At 32.7% G+C, this 24,902-nt stretch overlaps 3 protein-coding genes across 5 annotated transcripts; 2 read left to right on the top strand and 1 right to left on the bottom strand.

The window, feature by feature from the left end:
* Positions 1 to 593: 593 nt before the first annotated feature.
* On the bottom strand, positions 594 to 2,569 carry LOC7491467 (peptidyl-prolyl cis-trans isomerase FKBP13, chloroplastic). Its single transcript, XM_002297878.4, has 5 exons — positions 2,126 to 2,569; positions 1,806 to 1,898; positions 1,263 to 1,323; positions 1,109 to 1,177; positions 594 to 933 (listed from the first exon to the last, which is right to left on the bottom strand). Exons 1-5 carry the CDS (start codon positions 2,483 to 2,485, stop codon positions 869 to 871), a joined length of 648 nt encoding a protein of 215 aa, XP_002297914.2. The 5' UTR covers positions 2,486 to 2,569; the 3' UTR covers positions 594 to 868.
* Positions 2,570 to 11,683: 9,114 nt separating this feature from the next.
* LOC7491466 (transcription factor MYB86) lies at positions 11,684 to 13,257 on the top strand. Its single transcript, XM_002299350.4, has 2 exons — positions 11,684 to 11,984; positions 12,140 to 13,257. Exons 1-2 carry the CDS (start codon positions 11,816 to 11,818, stop codon positions 12,991 to 12,993), a joined length of 1,023 nt encoding a protein of 340 aa, XP_002299386.4. The 5' UTR covers positions 11,684 to 11,815; the 3' UTR covers positions 12,994 to 13,257.
* Positions 13,258 to 14,826: 1,569 nt separating this feature from the next.
* On the top strand, positions 14,827 to 24,553 carry LOC7477784 (uncharacterized). 3 transcript variants are annotated; one of them, XM_024596662.2, is made up of 13 exons: positions 14,827 to 15,008; positions 15,101 to 15,228; positions 16,375 to 16,518; positions 17,162 to 17,292; positions 18,246 to 18,452; positions 18,967 to 19,142; positions 19,533 to 19,633; positions 20,105 to 20,260; positions 21,476 to 21,531; positions 21,624 to 21,681; positions 23,670 to 23,790; positions 23,893 to 24,003; positions 24,132 to 24,553. In XM_024596662.2, the coding sequence occupies exons 1-13, from the start codon at positions 14,999 to 15,001 to the stop codon at positions 24,248 to 24,250; spliced, it is 1,518 nt and encodes a 505-aa protein (XP_024452430.1). In that variant the 5' UTR covers positions 14,827 to 14,998; the 3' UTR covers positions 24,251 to 24,553. The 3 variants fall into 3 exon arrangements, with proteins under 3 accessions (XP_024452430.1, XP_024452439.1, XP_024452433.1); XM_024596671.2 differs by lacking the exons at positions 14,827 to 15,008; positions 15,101 to 15,228 and adding an exon at positions 16,731 to 16,865 and having other exon boundaries at positions 16,396 to 16,518; XM_024596665.2 differs by lacking the exons at positions 14,827 to 15,008; positions 15,101 to 15,228 and adding an exon at positions 16,706 to 16,865 and having other exon boundaries at positions 16,397 to 16,518.
* The last annotated feature ends 349 nt before the right edge of the window (positions 24,554 to 24,902 follow it).

Genomic DNA, 24,902 nt, shown 5'->3' with positions numbered 1-24,902 from the left:
ACTGAATTAAAAGTCAATTTTCATCCAATTTCATAACCACAAGCTCTATGTCCAGCCATTATCCATATTAAGTCCTATGAGCCAAGCCCAAAAGGAGCCTAACAGTAACTCAAGACAACCAAAACAATGAAAGGTGTTTCAATGATGGGAAAATGTGATTATGTGTTCAAGCAATTTATAATAAAAATGATACAATTTCTGAAAAGTTAAGAAATTAAGTTTGATAAAAATATGACATAATAAAAACATGTTTAAAAAAATCAGTATTATTAAAATAAAAAACCCTCACCCAATAAATATCATTTTACAAACAAAAAATATAAAAAAAACACCACGATATCAGTTATACCCTAATAAGTCAAATTTATTCTTTATCCCAGCAAAAAAAAAAAATATTTGCATCATATAAAATACAAGTTTATTTCATAAATTCATAGCTTCAAGAGCACTTTAATCATTAAATTAAATATAATGACAAATCTATAAATAATCATAAATCTTTTGTTGACTTTTTTTTTAAAAAAAAAGTAAAGTGCAGTGTTAGCTCAAGATTTAACAATGCAATGCTAAACACCTCCGCTGGTAAGAAAGTATAAAATAACAAAGCCTTTGATATACATGTTGGTTCACCTCCACCAAAATCTCATACAACTTTCCGATTAATTGATGAAATCATATGCCCGCGGACCTCCTATAATTTATCAAACACATCCGTCAACGCTATTCATCCTCAGAATTACACCAATATCTTCATTCCATCTGAAATTAATTAAGATACCATCTCAAACTGATATTAGAATCCGAAGAAACAAGCAAAACATGTAATTCTCTTCACAATTCAAAAGGGAAGTTGATCAGGAACAAAGTTTCAAGCCTTTCCAATGAACTCTACATCGAATAACAGGACTGAATCTGGAGGAATGATGCAAGAACCTGCATTAGTTATGTAACTATGAGAATTCTCTTTTTCAACAGCCCAAATACCATCATAAAAACAAGTTCTGTCGGTTAAAAAACACAGTGAATGCTATTTATATATTTATATATAACAAGTGCAAAATTATATTTAGTTGTGAAGTATCTGTGAACCAAGGGGATGCTTAATCACCTCCTTTGCATCCAGCCCCTCTCATGCCATATGCCAGTTCTGGAGGGAGCTTCAGTTTACGTTTTCCACCTAAAATCCATCAAAGATAACATGGTTGATGTCAGATATTCAAAATACAACCAAGAAGCTACTGTTTTTATATATTTTCTCGTACCAGCTAGCATAGGAGGAATTCCATCACCACCTAGAATACCTTGGTCCCAGCCTTTGATGACCTATTGGGTTCATTTAAAGGAGCTGTGAGTTGTTTAGAAATTAATCATCCAAAACCAAAACCAGCAACACTGCTCCGCGGTCTGTAACCGTAACATAATGCAAACCAATATATGAGAAATTCCTGCCATTCCGACCAGTTTTATATATGATTTACCTTACACTCTTTTACCAACAACGATGCAATCAATTGACTGCAGTTCTTATCCTTGAAAATGAGAAATTTCCAAAAAAGCTTCCAGTTTGAATTAACAAATCAAGCTAAAGTACTAAAGGGAAAATCTTAAGAGCGGTGACCACTTAATTTAGGAAATTAAATTGATATTCCAAGACATTAGACATGTAATGTATTTACTATTTAGATTAATCCCAGATTTAGACTTTTATATTCCAGGAATATCAAATTGATTCATCATTTAATCCTTTCCCCCACAACCACAGCAAAAAGTTTCAAGAAGAAGAGATTATATAGACATTCGCATACCTCACCAACCCCAACTCGAAACGTGAGAGGCTTTCCACGATTGTAGCTGCTATCGAAAATCTTTCCACTCTCCAATTTCCCGACATAATGTGCCTGTTCATTTGTTCATCCACATAATAAGTACCCGGGTAAGCATATAAAAAGGGCAAATCTCCAACATATCTCGTTCTTTAATGTTACTCAATGACCATGTTAAAACTGGCTGTTACAGATCAAATTTTGAAATTGGCAAATGGTGCCAGCTCACAAAACCTTATGGACACAACGATTTTGATTTTCTACTTTTCTTTTAAACTGGCTGAAAAAAAGAAGATAATTACCTTAATGAGCTGTCCCTTGACAGCCTCAAGGCCAGTGCCCACAATTTTGTCACAGAAGGCAAGACCCGAAGGAGCAACTGTTAGCTCACATGGAGCTTCTTCAGCTGTTGCAGTGAGCTGTTGTTGCAAGAGAACATCAAGAAAGCCTGCGCAGAAGCCAAGACCAATTGCTTCTCTTCTCTTGAAAAAAGTCTGGCTTTCTTTCGGCTGCAGCTGTCGAGAAAAGTTTTCTTGGCTGTGGCTCGAGAATTTGATACTCGATACTTTTGTTGTGTCAAGATTCTTAGCGGGCAATGTTGTATTGGGTGCGCTGAGGTTTCTGGGAGTGTAATTCCCAACCGAAAATGCCAATGAGTTCATGTCCACTGCCAGAAATTTGAAAGAGATAAACTTGTTGAAATAGCAGTGGTACTGGTAAAAAGAATGCTATCAAGATTCAAGCATTATCCAATCTTCGATCAGAAAAATACATGGCCCTACTTTTCACCGACTCTGAAGCCCTGTTAGAGCCCAATTATGTGTGTGGCTGGACACCGACTCTGAAGCCCTGTTAGAGCACAACTTAGCCTCTATAATTATTGAGTTCACTCAGCAAATTCATGTTTCACAACTTCACTTGTGTAAAGTCTTAATTCCAATTGATTTTGATATTTATTTGAAAATGAAATTTAATTGTAATCAATACCAAAAATTAATAAGTCGGTAGTTGTAAAGGGTTTTCAATCTTCAAGATCTCGATGCTTTTTTTAGCGTGGAAATACAATTTCAGATTTTCAATCAGTGACAAATAGTCGAAACAGGGGAACCCGCCTCTAATAGCCTCAGCCTTTTGAGTGGAAGATCATGGGAGTGTTACCCGCTGATGACTAAAACCAGTTAGCTGGGCAGTAAAAAATAAACCTATATCCCAAATACATTGAAGACATGGGTGCACCTACAACAATACGAAATTCAACGATGAATATAGAAGTATACAATTAATACGATTTGAAAAGCAATTTTTAACAAAAATAAAAAATCATGTCTTGATAATTTTTATGTTCTTGTATAAAAAAATAAAAGAATAATTAATTTAAGAAAACTATATAAAAATTACACAATACAGAAATAAAAATAATTATTCTAATTAAATATTCATGTGCATTTTTTAAAAAAAAAATTGTTTATTAGGTTCGTATATAATTATCCACAAAGTAATTTCTAGTATTACCATAAAAAGCTCTAATCTTACTTACAAATATGGCATGTAAGATAAATTTTTAAATATCATTGTAATTATTTATTTTAAAATATTAATAAATAAAAAATTTGAAAAAGATGAAGGGTCAACAGAATAAAGCACGTGCACAACTGAGCATGGAAAGACCTCCGAGACACACATGTTTTTTCAAAACAACAAAAGGTATGGATGATGTTGTTCATCTAGACAAACGATGTGTTGTGTGCTGTAATACTTTCCGGGCATTTTTAATGACTAGAAATTAGAATATGAGTTTTTGAATCTTTAAAATTCATATTTTGACTAGTTTTCATCTAAAACCATAAAGGAGCCTCCACAATCCTATTTCCAAAAAAACATATTTTTATTAGCTAAAAACTTAAAATCAAATCAAAATAATTTTTTTTGATATTGTTTTACTTTCTTGGCATGATTAAAAGATCAAACCATTTTCATTGAACTCCCTTCTTCAAGATAAATTCATTAACATCATGATCATCGATGTTTTTTTTTTTTTTTTTTTTGCCAAAATGGGATTGACCATAAGTTTTATCTCTTATCTCCTTTTTGGTGACTATCTCTTACCTCCCTTAATTATTAGAGATGATAATATAAGAGAAATTAAGTTTGATGATTGAAGTATAAAATCTTTGAAAATAACAAGGACCAAAGTGTAACAATACAAACCATTTTAACAATACAAAAAAGTGATCCTTTTTTCTTTAATTTTGATCTTTTACTTTTCAATTATTTTAACTATAAACTAGCTATAATTATTTTTCGTAACAACTATCCATAATGTAATGCAAGAATAATCCTTGTCATAATATAAATGCGAGCACAACAAAACACATCCCAAAATGTATAAACTATGGCAACATAATTTACGAGGACATAAAAAAATAAAATAAAATGTAATGACCGAAGGGTGTGTGTGTGTATATATATATATAGAACTTAATTTTTTTTAAAAAAAACTTAATTACGAGGACATAATTTTTAGCTTTATTTCCGCGTTATATGTTACTTTTATATTTAAATTAAAATTTTGATTATTTTTATCATGTAAAAGTTGGTTTAAGGTATATTTAAGAGAGTTATAATCCTATTTTGAGGATAAATTATTAAAAAAAATTATTTAACAATGAAATTATAAATTAAAGTATTTTCGTGATACATTCTTCTAAAACTTCCATCTTTTTTTTTTTATTATTTTTATTTTATTGTGGCACTTACCAAACATCTGGACCACACATCTATAATGCATCAACTCGCTCACGGTCAACCACCACTCGTTGAAGAAACAAAACTAAGAGGTGAACATTGGCAATGCCTATATATCAAATATACATGTACGCATTCACGTGATAGCTGAAAGGCTATTATAACTTTTTAAATAAAAAAATAAAAAATTGTAATAATATTCAACATGAAAAATAAAATAAAAAATATCTTATTTAAATAAACAAACCTAATAATATCGAATATAAAAATAAGAACAGTAAAACTAAAAAAAAAATAATACTACTAAATAAAAAAAATAAAATTCTTAATTAAATAAAAAAATAAAAAAAACCTAAAAAATATTTATTTTTTTAAAACATTATTACATCAGTCTTTTCTGATATTGAAATGTACTCATCATCGGTTCCAACCTCAATAAAAAAAACCATCATTTCCACTATGAACACCTCCAATGTAACTTTCCTAGGACATAGCCTTCTTAATTAGAAATTGTCCTTTACTATGAACACAAAACCTCCAAACTAGAAAATCATCCTTCACCGGGACCAATCGACACATAAAAAAATAAAAGATAATAGGGTTTTTTCTAAATCAAGCCTTTAAAAATTAAAAACACTGTAACTATAATGAGACACCTAAAATATTTCTTTTTCTTTTTTTCATTCTAGTCTCCTTATTAAAAAGCTATTACAATTATTTATATAGAAAATAAAAACACTAGTAATACTAAATAGAAAAAATAAAATAAAAAAACTATTATTTCAAAAAAAAAACTAAAAAAACCTAATAGCACTGAATAAAGATTAAAAATAACTAAAAAAAACATTTATTTTTTCAAAACGTTACTGCATCACCTATATATATATATATATATATATATATATATATAACATGGTCAATGCATTTTGACAATTAAAATCTATGAAAGCCGAGAATTATAAATATATGGGGTAAAAAGTGCCCAGGATCTCATAAATTATTGATCAAAATAGAAATATTTTCTGAATAAATTTGATGCAACTAGCCTGTCCCTTGATAAAGTCAAAGGATAATTGATTAGGTTTTGGTATTGCGGTAACTGTTGTGTTTGTGATTTAAAAAAAGTTGTTTTTATAAAAAGTACTTTTAGTTGAGTTTGGTTTGAAAAAATAAGTGTTTGGTTAAAACTGTGGTTGAAATTGAGGTTGAAGAAAAAATAGTTTAATGTATTTGGTTAATAATGTTTTTAAAATTGAAGTTATAAAATAATTTTAAAAATATATATTAATATTGATGATTTTTAATTTAAATATTGTGGATTTAAATATTGCTATTACATCATTAAATAAATCATATTTTATATAAAATATGTTTTATTATTCCATGAAACCATCTACAATTTTATTACATACGAAATACATCCGACAAGAACTACAGTTTCTATAATTTTTTTAGCATGTAATAAAATTAGATAAAATATTATCGGGTATAAAATTCACTCTAAACTAGGTTTTGTTTTTTTTAAAAAAAAAATATTAAAAAAATTAACACACTAAAAAATAAAATAAAAAAGGTTCACACAGTGCATGTGAACAGTTCAAGAGAATTGCATTGTTCACTTATTTTAAGTGAACAAAGCAATTCTCTTTCACTGTTCATGTTAATTGCACTGTTCTAATGAACAGTGTAAGAAAAGCAAGAAATTGTTGTTTTTTTTAACTGCGTTTTCAATACAAAAAACCAAGTGGAATCCATGAATAATATATTGCTTTTTTCTTTAATCAAATAACTGCAAACTGCATTTTAATTAAAATGCAGCCGTGTAGCAAAACGTATTCTATATCCTTCTATAAAGTAAAACTAAATTTCCAAACACTTGTATCTTAATTTCTGGTCAAGTCGTCAAAGCGGGATCGCTCCGACGTGTCTAAGATTTACTTTAGTGGGTGTCGTCACCCTAATTATAGAAGGTCTCAAGAACATCTACGAGATTTTAGTGGGTGTCGTTCTACTATGGATTCAATTCCTAAGAACCTGAAACTAGCAGTTTTTCCTGGACATTTTCCTGAAACTAAGATGAATGCCTGACTTTCTTCTTGATTTTAAACAACTTATGTTGAAAGAACTGAAGCTTCTATTGAAAATTAATATTGAATTATGTAATTAGATCCTTGTTTAAAAAACAATATTAGATGTTTATTGAATGAAAAAAAACGGTTTTACGCAATTCTTCTTCTCCTTCTGATTATGACTCTTGGTTTTTACTTTCTATATTTTTATATGCAGTTTGGTCTCATGGGTTTTTATTAAACAAATTAACCTTAAATCTGCAGAAATTTTACCTTTCACCCTAAGATTACGTTTCAAAATATGTTTTATAAAAAAATAATTTTGATGTATTTTAAAAAAAACTTTAAAAAATAATTATTATCCTGTTTTCAAACACTTCATTCATTGAATACATGCAGTTGTGTTCTCAATAATAGTATATTATACAATTTCTGCCAGAAAAAAAACATTTAGACACGATTTGGATATGCTACAACACTCCGTGACCCGTACGAATGACAAATGACATTCATACTCTCGTTGAAAGGAGAAGTTAACATGGAGATAGATATGAAGTTACTCATTGAAAATGACACCGATCTCATAATTAAAAATTAAAAAGATTAATTTTGAAGGGTGTAATTTAATTCATTATGTTCTGAGTTTGCTTCATAGAGATCACCAGTTTGAATTTCACAGACTTCAAAGCTACTAGAAGCTTACATAGTCATTAACTTCAAGGTCCGTAAAATTAATCAAGATACGCGTAAACTAGTCTTATTAATGAAATAAATAAATTAAAGAAGGTTTCAAGAACATCACCGACAGTACTAACTTTAGTATATAGCAAGTATTAATTTTAGCTAACTAAAGATGTTGTGTGAGAAAAGAAACAATACGTACGGACGGACGAAATTAAATGAAGGAGGGAGATAGAGATGGAGATTTATGGTAATATATTAGTGTGGGGGGTGAGGGGACTAATACTATATGAGGAGTTATTACACATTGATAACTTGACGAGTGGGGATACTCAAGTTTGTTTGGCTTTTGATTATTAAAAACCTAACAGAGATAACGATGGAGTTGTCGGTAAAACTCTAATCTAAAGATAGAATTTCTCATAATGGAACGGTGGCCCAGACCGTCCATAAATAATCATCTAGAAGTTTAACCATCAAATTAAAGGCAAGACCCACTCCCCCCACATTCGCAAAAAAGAGCCTGATTGACTGCCCCAAAACCGAGGTGATTAAGGTCAAGGTTTTCATCAAGTGGTCACAGACCGTAACTATGCTTACTGTTGCTGGACTAACTTCAGGATGACCTATGGTCCAGCCTCTCGAGTCCAGTTACGGTGATGGTATGGTATTTCAAGCTATCTTTTGGGCATCAGAATAAAATCTTCTCATGTAACCATTTCAATCTTTATATTATGAGTTTGTTGTGATTTAGAGTGATTGGTTATTTTAATTTACTTTATATAAGGTTATCATGATATTAAATAAATATTTTTTTTTTATGATTGATACTTGATTTTACAAACATTTATTTTTATTATAAAATTAAAAAAAATAACTTCAAAAAACACAAAAGTTATTAAAATTATTGAAATCTTTGATCTAGGTCACATGGTGATCAAATTTATTCAATATGACATCGTCTTAATATTTTTTAAAAAATTATTATCTTAAAGTTTTTTTAAAGCTATACCATATTTTTACTTGTCATTAAAGTTGTCTTTGGACCTATTAAATTGATTGATTGATTGACTTTGAGTCAGTTCCCATACGGTTTAGTTGAAAATTCGAGCTAGACATGAAGCCAAGTTAACAAGTTTCAAGATCGAATTATTTTTTTTATTTAATAATATTGCCCAAAAAATTCCAAATTCTTAATATTTTTTTCTAAGTTTTTTCCTTAATATTAAGCCAAGGTAACAGGTTAATTGTATCGAACAAACTAAGCTAATTCATGCTGTTGCTCATTCAATGTTTTTTTTTTAAACATACCCTAGCTAGGTTTGAATATTTCCATATATTTGTGTGTGTCTACTTGAGCTTTGAGCTAGGTATGTAGTTGTGATTATTGTCACTTGAGCTTTGAGTGATTTGCCGACTGATCAACAAATATTACAAGAAAGGGTTTAACAATTTGATCACTGTTTTATTACAGGAGGCTGCTTAAACTAAAAAACGCACAAGTATAGTTCTTAATTAGGGGTCTAATTATATATGGAGTGCTGTATTTCAATAGCGACTTGCCTTACAGAATGATCAATCAAGACGAGGGACGAATTCCGAGTCATGCCTTGACTTTCAACTCCCAAAAGAGAAAAAGAAGCCTGGTCGATTCTATGTATATATATGGTAAGATCCAGCTGCTTTAATTAAGTGCAATTATATATTAATTAGAGGGAAACCAAATTAACAACATTTTGTAAATGAAACCCAAAAGGTTGAAAGGACAGGTTTTTCTCCTATATAAAGTCTGTGTGCTAGATTTTGTGTGACCTCGATCGTTGCTGCCTTGCTTTAGCACGTGATTTTCTCCCCTGAAAAGAATAAAGGGTGACAGAAAAAACAAGGAAAGCGAAGGGTGAAAATGATGAGGCAGACATATCCAATCATAATGATCTTCGTTGACATCAAGAAATTGGCACATCCAATCAGCTGTTTGAGTGAAGAAAGGATATCATAAGCCTACTAGATATATTTGTATAAATTAATTCTACGTACACATGTACGAGCATGTGTGTATGCAGTATGTACAGATATGGTATGTGCAGTGCTATACTTTGAAAAGGAAAAGGGGGAGACAGCACTCGGAGTGGAGGGCTTTTTCATGTTGAATTTTGATGCAAGAAATGATGTGCTTATCTTGAAATCATTAGGTTTTCCCCTAAATGGCCATATTATGATTAATCCTCCAACGTCCTTAATCATGTTCTTTCCCAATTGTGTGAGAACACCTTTTGTTTGGTCTATATAGGTATGTACTATGTAGTATTCATTACAACTCCACTGCTTTTATGTTTTACTAGATTCAAACCAAAAAGAAGATTTTCGTTAGCTTCACTTATCAAACTTATTAGTTCATGCTCTAACATGTTTTGCTGCGCGCGCGCGCACTTCGTGACCGTGCTCCACTGTGGAGCTGAATTATTATTTTTTACATGAAAATGATGTTTAATTACTGCATGTGTGTTTTTTTTCTTCTAAAAAATTACACAACTCGGGTGATAGATCCGACGAGATTGAATAAGTTGATTTTAATTCAATTAGATAAAAAAATAAAAAACAACAATAAATTGATTAAATTTGAAAAGAAAAGTAATTAGGATAACTAGAAAAAAATATTTTTTTTTTCAAAAGAGAACAAATAATGTATCTCAATCCACATCTTATTAAATACAGAAGAACAAAACGGGGTAAAAAAACTGGTTATGGTTAACTTGAGTTAGCATGATAAACCTGTAGCCTTGATAATTAGGATTGCGTCAACTCGAGATACTGTGTCCCAGATTATAAAATTGAAATAACTCAATAAGAAATAAAGAGAATTATAATTTTTTTTTTAAAAAAACTTGTATTAACTTTTCAAACTCATGACCCGGGTTATTAAACCCGAAGTACCCTATTTGATAAAACCGTGAAGTTTAATTCTCAATCAATCAAATATTGAAGGGTAAAATTGAAAATATAATTTCAATTATACAAAAAAAATTAAAAAATAGTAATTAAAAGAATGATGATCAAGATTCAAATACCAAATAAATTTTATATTTTATTGAAGGGTGAAATTGAAAAGAAAAATTAATTTAGTAAAAGGAAAAAAAATCAAAACAATGAGGATCAAAATCGACATAAAATAAAAACAAATTTATGATTGAAGGGTGAAATTGAAAAGAATAATAACTTTTCCAAAGGGCCAAGAAAAAAAAAAATAGACACCAAAACAATGAGGATCAAATTGGAAAACATACTACTATCAATTTGGATTGAATGATGAAATTAAAAACAAATAATACTCTTACAAAAGGGCCAAGGAAAAAAAAATAAAAATCAAAAGAATAAAGACCAAATTGAAAAATATAATATTTTTAAATTGAAATTGAAGAATGAAATTGAAAATAAATAAAACTTATACAAAGTGGTTAAGAATAAAAATTAGATATCAAAAGAATAATGACCTAAGTTGAAATACCAATAACAAAGAGGGCTAAGGTGTAATTTTTGGGGAAGAAGAGAGAAAAAAAGGTAAAAAAGAAGAAGAAAGGCCTATCGATGACAAACCAGACCTTCATCAAAAATACGCATCGTACCAATAAGAGGAGGACAATACACCGCTTCCAATAACACAATAAAAGAATATTTTTGAAAGTTGAAAGGCACCGCATACATCACTTGAAGTGTGCAGACTCTTCCCACATGTCTTTTAATGTCGTATAGCTCCTGTTTTTTTGTTTTTTTATCTTTTTTATTTAGTCAAATATCAAATTTTCCTCGAAATGACTTAATAGCAAGAATTATTGTCAAAAGATATAAAAAAACCCCGTTTAACTCTAGTTTTTTTCTTCTTCTTTTAAGGCATTTAGTCGTGTTTGGGTTTATTTGCGGATTACTTTTCAAGCCTGGTCTTCTCAATCCTCTCATAAATATATTTTCAATATATACTTTCCACGTAAAAAGGACAAATATCTTTATATCATCATCCGCATAAACCTTTCTCATTCTCATGTAGCTGGTTTAATTAGACATGAAGATATATCGAGCAAACAAATACTTACAAGTAACATGTGCCATACAAGGATGTTGCTTCTTCAGGTATCATGTTTTGTAACTTGTTGATTGTGTCAAATTACTAATCAGCCCAATAATTAGAGTAACGTGTTTTTTTATTTGGTGAAAAGGAAAGTAGTAATCAAGTTGAGAGCAAAGGTTCAAAAGAACACTTGAAGTTTCCAAGACACTCAGTGAGACCAGTGGTCCTCTCATGAGTACACCCAAAGTTAAATTTCCACACAATCCCCCCCCCCCTCTCTCTCTCTACATATTGATTTGCATATAGACGTCCAAAGCAGGATCAAGAAAGGAAAACTACCTTTATATAAAGGTGCAAGATGTTAGCATTTTTAAACCCGCAGAAGATTTGCTAGAAGATACAAGGAAGGAAGCACCCCTGATCAATATTTCTAAATGGTGAGTTGTGATATTCAGGAGGGTTTGGGAAATAAAATGGGCCATCAATGCTGCAGAAAACAGAAAGTCAAGAGAGGGCTATGGTCTCCAGAAGAAGACGAGAAGCTAATAAAATATATAACCATCCATGGTCATGGTTCTTGGAGTTCTGTTCCAAATCTAGCAGGTATATATATGTACATAAAACTCTAGTGCTCTTTAATCTTTTAATTTAATTCTCTCTTATTTCGGAGAGCTCTTCAATCCTCCTTCTTTCACAGCCAGCCCCCCCATTGTATTGTTTCTTTTCCTTGAAATGGTTGCTTATAATTATTCTTTCAGGGTTGGAAAGGTGTGGAAAGAGTTGTAGATTGAGATGGATAAACTACCTGAGACCGGATCTCAAAAGAGGTTCAATTACCGCAAAAGAAGAGAGGATCATCGTTGATACTCACAGGATACTAGGCAATAAATGGGCTCAAATAGCTAAGCATTTGCCTGGCAGAACTGACAATGAGGTCAAGAACTTCTGGAACTCATGCATAAAAAAGAAGCTTATTGCACAAGGGTTAGATCCAAACACTCACAATCTCCTCTCTACTAATTATAAACACAACAATAACAATGATGCATGGAAGCTCTCTTATCATTCCCATCAACAACCCACCTCAACTTTCACAGTGAATTCACAAATCAGTGATATCTCATCAATGGTTATGAAAGCACCCCCTATTCCATTCCCTATGATTCCTCTTGCTCCTGATACTAATCCTCCCTTATCACACGAATTCTCATCCATATTGACATATGAATACCAAAACCCTAGAACGCAAGCTTTCTTGGAGAGTACTGCAAGCCAATCTTCAATCGGAAGTGTTCCTATATTCTCTTCTACTTCACATCCATCCGAGTTTGGCATGTTAGATGAGAGCTGCATGTGGGCTGGTGGCTACGACCCCACTCAATCCATAATACCTGAAAAAAAGCAGCCAGAGCAGCAAGTGGGAATTGAGAAGATCACCAGTCATGAGTTAACAAGTGCTGGGCAGAATATGGATGCTTCATTTGAAACTTCTAACTTTGATTTTGATTTTGATTTTGTGGAGTCGACTCTGCTGCCTTGCGGGATGTACTATAATCAGAGTCCCATAGATCAACTTGCATGGGATTCATGGGCCTTGCAAGAGAAAAAATGATTGTTGTGGCAATGATCATACTAATATTTCACCCTACAGAAACAAGGTTTAAGACTAGTACTGGTATGCTTGTTGACGGTGTTGGTAATAGCAGTACGTAATCTTGAAAGAGTTTGAAGATCAGTTGAAGCAATGGAGTTTTCTTGTATTAATGTTCTAAGGACGTAGTTTCTAGCTGGACTAATTAATTCTGTAACTTCGAATGTCATAGAGTAGTACGAAAGCATACTTTGGCTGTACGTAAACTTGTATCCAATAATCAAGTAGCTTCCTTCTCTTCGTTTATTCCCCCCTTTTAGTCGAAGTCATTGTGTCTAGCTTCTTCTTCCTATAATTTGATAAAATATTTTATAGTTTCTTAACTTCTTTAAGAAACCCAAATTCAATACCGAATTATAATTACGACTGGGCAGTTTCTCATGCATTGATTTTTCTCAAGTTTATATGTAATGGTTTGTGACAATTCATAAAAAAATAAAATAATGTATGTGCCTTGTCTAAAACTGTTTCGAAAACAACGACCTGTGAAGGCCATTTCTATGCAAAAGCATTGCTCCCCATTCTAAAGCAGTGACCCTTTGTCCACCAAAGCAACAACAAAAGACTACTTGAAAAGACTCCGATATTCAAGGAGACACAGTGCTGTCAATCGTGTAATTTGACGGTCCTTGCCGGCTTTCCCCGTTCCAGCAACAAATTAAATTAATAGCGGTATATATATTCAAAGCAAAAATGAGGCATGAGGCTGCATGGGAATCACTTGGCAAATATTAGGGAGGGGAAGACATTTGGTTCTTTGTTTCCAACTTACCTTCGAGAGTACTGCACTTTGAATCCTTCGACAAATCTGCACAAATTAATTGCACCTCTTGAATTACATGCAGGTTCTACACTAACACTGTTTGAAGTAATGTTTTTCTTAATTTAAATCTCGAATTAGATTGCTTTGATTTACATTTTTTTTAATTGTACATGCATGCCCTCATTTTAAATCGTACAACAACATGCTTGGTAAGTTAAAATAACTTATGGGTTAGTACCGTAAAAAGTTTTATTTTGATGAATATAAGAACCCTTAAATGTCTAAGTAAATATATTTCTCATATACTTAAATAAATATTTTTTTAGAAAGAAAAAATATAATAATACTATAAAAAAATACTCTAAAAATATACATATAGTAGAAAATAAAGATCATGAGTCTTTATCTCGAAGAATTTACGATATATTTAATAATTAAAGATTTAAATAATGAGTGTTTTATGCCACATGTTAAGAATAGTTAAGATTCATTTATTGTTTTTAATTAATCACAATATTTCTTTTAGAATTTATTATAAATATATTTTAAAAATTACTATATAAAATAGAACTTATTTAATATGTTTAATAAATATCATTGATTTTTATTTAAATATTTGATTTTTAACCCTATTTTGACATAAATTAAAAATACATAAAGTTTAATAAAAACCACACGTTAGCTTTTCCCATCATTAAAAGAATAAAATTTGAAAATATTAAACTTGTATCAATTTTGTCCTTTACGTTTTAGGAATTCTAAATTAAGTATTTTCACCCATTTTTTATAGTGGGTGAAAATCAAACCCAGGTTTTAATTTATTTTGTAATAAAAAACTTGTTTTTAACATTTTTTTTGGTTTAGGAATTAAGGTCGTAATTGAGAGATCAAAATTATTTAGAGATAGAATTGATACAAATATTTGTTTGGGAGCAAGATTGTTACTGGCCCAATCGTTGGGGGGCTTTTTTTGAGGCTTGCCCTCACTTATTTTCGAGGAAGCCTAGATTGTGGCGAACTCGAATGAACCGACCGAGATGGAACTACAAGTTAAAACCATCAGCAGCTATAGACTATAGTTTAAAAGCGCCGTCACCCCCCGCTTGCTTCTTCCTTCCTTGATTTCTCCTTCCTAATTTCTCTGCCCAAACAAAAAGCACACCAACAAAGACAGCAAGACAGTGCTTTGTTATTTGGAAAAACATGCCACAAGGTTCCCCTTCTTCTTCTTCTTCTTCTTCTTCTTCTGGTTTTTTTATTTTTTGTTTTGCTACTAATAAGACTAGTAATGCAATTTGTTCGCAGAACTTCCGGGGTTTTATTATGATAAAGAGAAGAACAGGTATTTTCCTCTCAAAGGCCCAATTCCGGGTTCCTCTCGCTCTTCTTCTTCTTCAAACAAAGCTAAAAAACCATCTACAAACAATACCCAGGTCAGTATTTCTTGTATTTATTTTAGTGTATGATTTATTGGGTTTCAAGTGCTTTCATTAAAGATGTCAATTCCGTGTCAATTGGTGATGGATGCTTAGTATTGTTAACAATGGCTTTAATCTGTGTCTGAAATAAAGTTTTGAACTTTTTGGTTTTTGTTTAAAGTTGTTCAGGGGTGATTACTTTAAATGATGTAATATGTGTTGCAATGTGTCTAATAGGATGCTCCTACATTAGCTTTCTTTTCATTTTCTAATCTTTTTTGGAAAAGGTAGAACTTGGAACTCCAAGGCTTGCTCCCTCTTCTTGCTTTGCGGAATTAGTATACTGGGCAAAATGCCCATTAGTCATTCGTGATCAAAATTGGTGGTCTTTTAATCCACGAGTATTGTGAGATAAACTAAAATCATTTACTTTATTTATGCTGTTCTCGCTTCTTCTTCCTGTCATAGGTGATCAAAATTGGTTTCGGCATATTTATCACTTTCCATGATTCCTGTTCATAACACTGGCACTTTCCCAAAGTTAGGGGCTTCATTCATCATTTATTTGCTCTTCATGCATGCTTTTTGTATGAGATGCTATTTCTGGTTTTGGAAGAACCTGTCTTTACTTTGTAAATTTGAAATTCTCTATGAAGATAAGAAAGTTTGTGATCTTTCAATTTTAGAGCTTGAATTGTTTCTCAATAATAAAATGGTGTGGTGTACACCCCAGTAATGAAAGTAAAATTGTGTGGCAAATGATAGAATTCTCCATCATTTTATATTGTATGTATTACTTCCAAGCCAATGGTTTCATATACATATAGATTGGAAGGAAAAAAATGATAGTGGTGTGTGTAACTTAACTAATCTTGAGTGTTCCACCTATCATGATGTAAAATTATTTAGGCATTCCAGCAAGTCAAGATATTGCTGTGGCTGTTTTAAATCTGTCTATAAATAATGATCTTTTCCTTTTCCTTAAATTTGTTCTAATGAGAATATTTTATGCTAACTTATAACAAATTAGATATGCATCTTAAGTTACTCAATATATACAAGCAACTGTATGTTTCGCCTTTTCCTGCTCCGTTGATGGGTGTGTTCCCAAATATTGTAACTTATCCTTGGTTGTTTCTTTAACTTCTTTCAATGCTGCAGGAATCCAACTTTTGTAGGAGAACTGGAGTAAGAATATCCCAACTGCTTCAGGGTAGGGAGTTGAATGGTAATGTAATAACTTCCAGCAAAGGGAAGTGTGACTTCGTGGAGGAATTCCTAAAGATACAAGCATCCAAACCAGTGGTATGCTGATAAAATATGGGCTTGTAAATTTGAATGCAATTGTTTTCAGGTTTCTTCTGTTGATTACAGCAGCATGAACAATACACACTTCTGCACTGTTAAAGTAGAACTTTCTTATTATTTTTAAACTACTTATAAAAGCCTCTTAAATGAACAAATTATTAGAACCGTAAATTTGTTGCATAAGTTTTGAAGCTCAAATTGAAGAGCAGGACACTTTGATGTTGGATGAGATTTGAAGAGCAGTGTGTGTCTTTAGATGGATCAGTGAATGTTTTAATCCCTTGAAGAGTGAATGTTCGTGACTTTAGTCAGTGAAGGGTAAAGGCATGCATTGTTTAACTGAGGTGAATTCCATTCATTCTTTCCTTTGTTGTAACCATTGGAAATGTACTAAAAATGACATCTCAAAATTATTAAAATTCAATGTAATCTTGCCATTTATTCCTATCTATTGTGATGACTTTTTTCACTGATTTGAAACAAATCGCTGTCAATTTTTGATATGTCAATTAACATTTCAAGATCTTGCTGGATTTTCAAAAACCTTTATGGATTTCAGAGTGAATTTCTGTGCTATCGCTTTCTCTCATTAGAGATTGCCCAAATTTATTGTTGTTTTATAATTTTATTTATGTTGAAGGTTTGGAAGTACCGGTCAACTGAAAAGATAGCCGATAGTGCCATGGACCAAATACATATTGATATTCACACAGCAGAAGGTCAAACTGAAGCAAATGTTCTAATAACAGGCGGTGTAAATGGCTCTCTGAGGTATAATTGATGCTTGTAATTTGATTTGCTATTTTCCAGCATCCTGCTACTGACATTTGCATGAAGCTCAAAACAGTTTTAGTGCTTGAGGTTACGAAGAAACATTTACATGCTTCCTAGCAGATTAACTTGTAAACTATGATGTTAAGCCCTAGATAGTAGTAGAATTTCGTTAGTTAACCTGGTATATAATAATTAGCATTGTTATGTGGAAGTCTGTGTCTTGTAAGCATGTTGTATAATTGCTTGGTGACATTTTATCTTCAACATAAACCTTCTTGCAAAATTTGCATTTCACTTCAGAGCGAATCAAATAAAGTGTAAAGATTTGAGTACCTCCATAGGAATTCTCCATAGGAATTATCGTGTTTACTATATTTGATAGTATCATTTAACCATTTTCTTGTCTGGAAATATTTTCATAGTTTTCTTGAAGAGTATCTTTTCATGGCGATACTGGAGCTTTGATATGTTTGTGATTATATAGGTGTTTGATTTGCCACAATGTATCTAGGTCTGGACTTTTCTTTCCTAATATTTGGCATTATTAACATATGACTGTTAGGTTCTTAGAGAGGTTTTTTTTTTTTAATAAAAAAAAAGAACAAATATGCTCCACCATTAGAGAGTACAGCAGAACTTTCACCAAAATATGCTTCTAGCTTGACTGTGTTAGCACATAACTATTTTTGCGTGCCTTTGTATGTCCTGCAGAAAAGTATCACTCTTTGCCACAGCTTCCTTTGTGCAATCAAAGGATCCTTTCTTTTTTCTCTGCTAAGTTCAGTAGCAATGTTGACTTACTGTTTAGTTTTGAGATAACTATGTGCTTTTGTGATTTGCTTTTCTTATCATTATGCAGTTCTTCCACATCTTTTGTCGTTTTATTGTGACTATAATATTTATTAGTGTACATTACCGGCTATTTCTTTTCAAGTTTTGTGCTCTTGCAGTCTTTTTGAAGTAGGAAAAGTTGGAGAACATAATCATGGGGTAGAATGCATTCCAGATCGTATGTGGCCTGTCATTGAAGAGAAGAGAGCAGAGTGTGGTAAAGACCCTGGGTGTATCTGGAGACCTCCAGGAGCTTCTCTACATATGTCTTCAAATATATCTTGTATAAAAATGTGTGGAAAGCACTCTCCCATCCAGCGGGCATTGTATCCTATTTCAATTATATTTTTTACTTAATTAGTTTGTCCATTGCTTTTAATTTACATGTACATATGGTTTTTTCTTTAGAAATCACTAGTCAATCTACTAGCAATCGAACTTGGTTAGCCCATGTTTTTTTTCGGTATTTGGTCCTGATTGTTCAGGAGATTTGATCTCTTTGTTTGTCTTGGGTGTTGTCAGCCTTATATAATGGATTCTTTTACCAGTCTAAAAGTTGTCATTTCCTGTCCTGGAAATCTCAGTGTTATGAGATACAGAGATCTTGCAGGGTGTGGTGGGCATGCATTGTCTTCTGTTAAATTGTGGTGTTGCTGTTGTGTTTTCTTCTTGATTAGTGGCCTTTATAGCTTACATATTTGGAGTTCACTCTTGGCACATCTTGTTTGCTCCAGCCACTCCCTTTTCACTTCTCATACCTTTTATATGCACAATACAGTTTCATTATGAAAGCAGAGAATTCTATTTTTGCACTTGTAATTCCTTAATGCAAGGAAACAGGATAACTACTCTTGGATCCGAGACATCCGGAGGATCTGTTTATATTCTTAACCTTGTCGAACCAGTAGATTTTGATTCAAGTTCTGCTATAGGTGAAATGATGCACAAAACTGCTGATTTCAATTGCACCATTTGGACTGCAGATTGCAGTTATAACTCGAATCGGGCAGTGATTGGCAAGTATTCATCTTTCTTCTTCTTCTTCTTCTTTTTTTTTTTTTCATTTTAGTGTATCAGTCTTGAAATTAACTTGGATTTGTATTATGTGTACTGCTCTGGATTTGGGATATAGAACTTTGCTAGAAACCTGTATCTTGGAGTTTTGCATGTTATTAGATTTAGTTTGCTTCTTTTGTCTTTTAGATTGATGCTTTGAAAAGATAAATAAAAACTTGCCAGTCTGTCGTTTACCACTTGGATGTTAATTATTTACCACTATACATGTTATTTGAGATGACGTCTGTTTGATGATTTATTTGGTAGGAATTTAACGATAGCTAAAACCCATTGGCATTAATTCTGTGTTATTTTCAGGAATTAACATGTTTGTTTATTTCTGGTTACAGGAACAAATGTAGGAGCTGCCCTGGTCAATTTGGAAACTGGAATGACATCATGGGTGTGTAGAAGCAAAAGTGATGTTTTGTCTCAACAGCTTGATCCATCGGTAACATTCTAATCCTCTTCGGTACCACACATGACACATGCGTTAAGTTTCCTTATGGCCACCGGGACATTATCATCTCACGTGACTGTACTATGATGGTTAAAGACGTGGAAATGGTTTGATAAATTGATAAAAGCTATTTTATCCTGAACCTCACGCTAAAACCAAACCGAACCTATTTGCTCAAATTGCGGGACCTTTATATATGAGGGTTAGCAATTTGACAGACTGAAAATGATGAAAAAGGAAAATGATTCTGTTTCTGAATTTTAGTTTTGCATGCTGAGTGCTCAAACTGCAAGTCGTATAGTAAGTTCGGTGGCTTTCTACCGATAAGTTTAATGTCATTTTAAAGATCATGAGGCACATGGAACATAATCACAAAAAATTGGAGCCACTGGTCATTATTGACCTTTGTCAATCAACTGTCTTACAATTTCTGAAATATATCTGGTTTTTCTTTTGCTGCAGGGGAACGTTGTTTTATGTGGGCTAAGAAATGGAGCAATTTTGACCGTTGATGTTCGTGAAAAACAAGAGAGGGTTTCAGATAGATTTATTAGGCATAGAATACCTTATTCATCACTGGGCAGACAGGGTCCAAGTTCTAGCAAACAATGGTTTGAGGTATTAAAACCTTTAGATATGATAAATTTTGCAGGTACCAAATTCGTTGCCAAGTTGTTCCCAGAGTGAACATTCATCTAAGAAAAATATTATGGAACTTGAGAGGATGGTACCATGTTAACTAAATTGACTTCTACATGTAGGAATCACAAAGAGAAATAAAACTCAAAATAGAATTAGCACCAGGGGATTGGATTAGGTCTTAAGTTCATGTCTGACCAATCAAAACCCCAAATTGAAATGAGAAATTAAAAAAAAAAAACAATAAGAAATTTTCTTTACTTTTCCCTTCAGCAGCATCCAAAAAATTGAAATGAAGTGTTTTTTTCTAAATTCATTCTATATACTTTTCCCAGGTTTTGTTTCTGTTCAAAGAAATGAATGCATAAAGCTGTGCATGCTTTTAACTTGAAATTTCGTGGAATATACTTGATTTTTACAGAAGGGCACTACTACATAGGTGTTCTGCTGAAAGAGAATCCTTTAGAGGACACCGGGATTCCTTAGTGTCCTCACTTTTAAAGTCATTAGAATCTATCCATCTATTGAAGTTGTGCATGGATCATCTATTTCCTAATTATTGCACTTAATTTAATGATTTTTTTTAAAAAAAAGGTTATGAGAAATTATTAGGAAATAGATGAACTTAAAAACCAGAAAACTTTTTATTTTGGTAAAAAAGAACTTGATCAGTAGCAGCAATTCATGGGTTTGATCCCAATTTTACAGTTTGGTCAATAGCACCAATTCATGGGTTTGATCCTGATTTTACAGTGCCATTTTTTTAAACTTCTACAGTGTTCAATAAAACCTAAATCATAAAGATCAAATATCATGTAAAATTTTACCTGCTGTAACTTTTTTCACATTGTATACCTCCTACAGCAAAGCAAAGGGTAACTTCACAGCTGGTTATGTTGTTTTGTATTTTTATTGTTCATTGAGGAACCAGTTTGTGAAAACTTGGGTGATTGTAGTAGTTTTGTTTTGTGTTGTATTTGAGCTTGGTAATTTCAGATTTTTTTTCTTTCTTTTTTAGCTCTTTTCCTTTCCTGCTGTGATTTTTTTTACACAATATCTCTTACTCATTAGTGATGAATTAAGCATGGAACTGTTATATCTCTACTCATTTTTTTTACTTTGTATCTCTTACTCATTTGGAAGTGCTCATTTCGGTAAAGTTATGGTAACTAACCTGGATGTGGTGTTTTGCAGGTCAAAGGAAACATATACCCTTCTCGTACTATTTTGATGCCTTCATCTGTATGCAGGTTAGTAGACTTCTAAAACTTGTAATTCCTGGTTTCTAGTTTTAATATTTTCTCTCAATTTATGTAACTTCTGCCTTCTTTTGAATCTCTAGTTTGGTATCGCTTCAGTCTTACGACCAGTACTTCTTGGCTAGCTCTATGGATGGATTGGTTAGTATTGACTCTTAGTTTGCCATTCTTTTGACTCTTTTTTGGATGTCCTCTTACTAATGTGCTCCTGAATAGTTTTAATAACATATCAAAGCATCTTTTTTTTCTAACTTAATATGTATAAGGAGATGACAAGGTGCAGGATTTTCTCCTTTCAATAAGTAGTTCACTAAGTGATTGGATCATGGCCCGACAAGAGCATTTAATTTACCTTTTGTATTATCATAAAATATTTTTGATAGTTTAACTAAACCCCTCCCCCACCCTCTGCACCTAGGTGGACTGATTGCTGGAAAGTCCATTTCAATTTCGAGGGAGGTTGAGATATACATGTGGATAAGCAACAATAAGAATTTAGTGCATGAGTTGTCTGAAATATCAAGGTATATGAAACAATGTCTGAAAGCCTTGCAAAAGCATCATGACCAACCTGCAGTGAATTTGAGATAATTGGTCTATATTTTGTTCCACCTAGGTGGGCCAAAAGCAGCCCACATCTCTCTCTCTCAGTTTATTCTATAAATCTCCCATTTCCATCTCTTCGGCTTATGTGTGCTTTTCTGTTTGGGTGCATTCGTTTCAAGTTTAGACAAGTAAAGGCGAACTGTTCCATGAGTAGCTATAAAGAGTGGAAAAGTTAGTTTCCTTGTGTTAGCCAATTAAGGGCATTTGTTAGTGTTAAGAATGAAGGATTAAAACTTGCTAATGTTCAGGGTGAGATTTTTTTTACAGTCCCTTTCGAGGCAAAAGGTCGATGAAGAAAGGGAAAAAAAAAGAACCTTATGTTTCTTCCCAACTCATGCATGTTGCATCAATCTCATTTGCCACACGAAACAACTCTATATTGAGATAGTATCATCAAAATGCCTGAGTGCCTTTTATCACACTTCAATTACAAATATGAAAACTATCAGTGGCAGTGGTACTGGTTGTTATAATGGGCTGGCTGTGGAAGTGTAGGGAGGCTAAGGTGGAGGCTATGGTGTTTGCTGCAGAGTTGTTGCCAACATTGTTGTTGTTATTGTAGCTTAGATCAACATCAGCATTGTTATATGTGATTGTAAAAGTTGCTACTCTAATATGTCATTTCTGTTGTTGACGTGGGCACCAGCTGAAATGTAGCTAGGCACATTACCATTGTTGGGGGTGTCATAAAGGAGGTTTTAATGATGTGGTTTGACCATGGAAGATGGCTATGGTGATGGTGGTTTGGCCATGGTGGGTGATGGTGTTGTATATGTATATGTATGTAGGTGTTTGGTTTGTGTTCAAAGTCATTTTGATCTTCTGTAACCTGTTTGCGTTTGGAGTGTTGAAGGAAGGTTTTAATGATGGTTTGGCCATGGTGGGTGATGGGGGTAATGGTTGTTTGGCTATGGTGTGTGTTGGCCGGGGCAGTGATGGTAGTATTCTCTCTTATTTTTTATTAAAAAATTATTTTGATGTTTCATTGCTCGTTTCAATTTTTTTAAAATTTTGTTTTAATTAAATTTAATTTTCACTATCATTCAAAATTCTTCAAAATTAATAAAATATTAATATTTATGAGAAATGCATGTCAACCAAGGTTAAAAGGAAATGTGCAGTGTCAAGAGCATAGTTACTGTTCACATTCGATGGAGGGCTGACATGAATCAAGTTTTTTTTACGTAGAAGGACTCAATTGCTATTTTTGAGGTAGGGGGTCAATATTTTGTTGTAGGACTAATAGGGTTGTAAACCTATTGTTTCTCTGAAAAAGGAAAGCTCTATAATCACACATAAAAGGGCCTCATGTCTCAGCATGTTTTCGCCCCCCTTCCTGTTAGTTATTTTATTTACCATGCCTGCTTTTTTTTTTCCGTAATTGCTAATAAATCTCATTGCTGTTTCAGTTTCTAGCTTCAATATCGCCCAGTTTTTTAGTCCACGAATTTCTTTTACATTTTTAAAATAGTGACTAAGAGTAAAGGAACTTCATTTTCCTGCTTCTGTATTTTCTCTTGTAGATTAAGCTTTATGATCAACGCATGACTAAGAGAGGTGCTGTGCAATCTTATGAAGGACATGTGAACTCTCATACTCGTTTACAGCTTGGAGTAGACCAATCTGAGAGATTTGTTATGGCAGGTTTGTACCATTTCAATTCATGCCAGTACTTTTAAAAGCCATTTTACTTTGATAAAGGCTTCAGAAATTATTTTGTGTTTACCACTAATATATTCTTCTCAGGAGGAGAGGATTGCAGTTTGCGACTTTGGAGCATCAAGTCCGGCAAGCTGCTTTTCGAGGAAAAAATTTCTGATTCAATTCTCTCAACTGTGTGTTGGAAGAGATCTGAAAGTAAGCCACCTGCCTTGTATCGTGATGAGTCTTTGGTTCTTTATCTGTTCTTTTATTTCAGGATGGATAACCTTCAGGTGCTATTTCACTTGTTTAATCTTTTACCATCTACAAATTTGATTCTGCAGGACTCGTGAAGACATTGAATGAAGGAAAAAGCTATGAAGAGTGCTTATCTAGGCAGAACCATAGTTGGGGGACATGGTTTGGATCACAGGAAGGACTGTTCTACATTAGTTGGTCATGAGTCAAGAGCACCATTGATTAAAATATACCAGTGTGGGGAAAAAGAGTCACCGTGGATTTAAATCTCCAACGCTGGAACATTTCCTGGAAATGTTCGAGCGCACGAATTTTGTTGATACTGGAACATTTTGTAGATGGCAGTAACCTAACTCTTCTTTGTATCTCAGTGGAGATTTTTAGGAAACAAATTAAGGTCATGTCGTCTTGTTTTGATTTAAGATGGTAATAAAATTTGTAGAGAATCACAGTGATTTGCAAATTTCAACAAATACCAAATGACAAACATTGGTTCTCTGTGAAGAAATATTTGCCCTTGATAATCTCTTAGCACGTCAGCGTTGTTGGGAGACCTGGGATGGTATTGAAGATTTAATTTGTGCATCATTTGACGTTCATAAAATGGGAAACGACCAATCTTGAAATATGTAGAATTTACTTCTTTAGTTATCTTGCATACCAAACTCGTCGTTTCCAGTAGCATCTTCATTGAAGGAACAGTCTCCTTCATAAACTTCTAATGTTCAATGGTGACCATAAGTTACAGAAGGTATTCGACAGGAAACTTGACGATTTCAGTGAGAAGATGCGACGATGAGATGCGACCAGTAATGAGTATCCAGAATTTGATTCGCTCAAGATTGCCAGCATCTCTA

The sequence above is a fragment of the Populus trichocarpa genome, chromosome 1, assembly GCF_000002775.5.
Source record: "Populus trichocarpa isolate Nisqually-1 chromosome 1, P.trichocarpa_v4.1, whole genome shotgun sequence".
Lineage (NCBI taxonomy): Eukaryota > Viridiplantae > Streptophyta > Magnoliopsida > Malpighiales > Salicaceae > Populus > Populus trichocarpa.
Note: the sequence above shows the minus strand (reverse complement) of the source record. Positions and strands in the feature narration are given on the sequence as shown.

What these genes read in the sequence shown, in the direction of transcription:
- LOC7491467 (XM_002297878.4), bottom strand. Translation starts at nt 2,485, where the DNA reads ATGAACTCATTGGCATTTTCGGTTGGGAATTACACTCCCAGAAACCTC. An exon ending in AATTCCTCCTATGCTAGCTG is followed by an intron (nt 1,178 to 1,262) that starts GTACGAGAAAAT and finishes GATGGATTTTAG; the next exon opens with GTGGAAAACGTAAACTGAAG. An exon ending in AGGGGCTGGATGCAAAGGAG is followed by an intron (nt 934 to 1,108) that starts GTGATTAAGCAT and finishes TAACTAATGCAG; the next exon opens with GTTCTTGCATCATTCCTCCA.
- LOC7491466 (XM_002299350.4), top strand. Translation starts at nt 11,816, where the DNA reads ATGGTGAGTTGTGATATTCAGGAGGGTTTGGGAAATAAAATGGGCCAT. An exon ending in TTCTGTTCCAAATCTAGCAG is followed by an intron (nt 11,985 to 12,139) that starts GTATATATATGT and finishes TTATTCTTTCAG; the next exon opens with GGTTGGAAAGGTGTGGAAAG.
- LOC7477784 (XM_024596662.2), top strand. An exon ending in CTAGCAAACAATGGTTTGAG is followed by an intron (nt 20,261 to 21,475) that starts GTATTAAAACCT and finishes GGTGTTTTGCAG; the next exon opens with GTCAAAGGAAACATATACCC. An exon ending in ATGCCTTCATCTGTATGCAG is followed by an intron (nt 21,532 to 21,623) that starts GTTAGTAGACTT and finishes TTGAATCTCTAG; the next exon opens with TTTGGTATCGCTTCAGTCTT.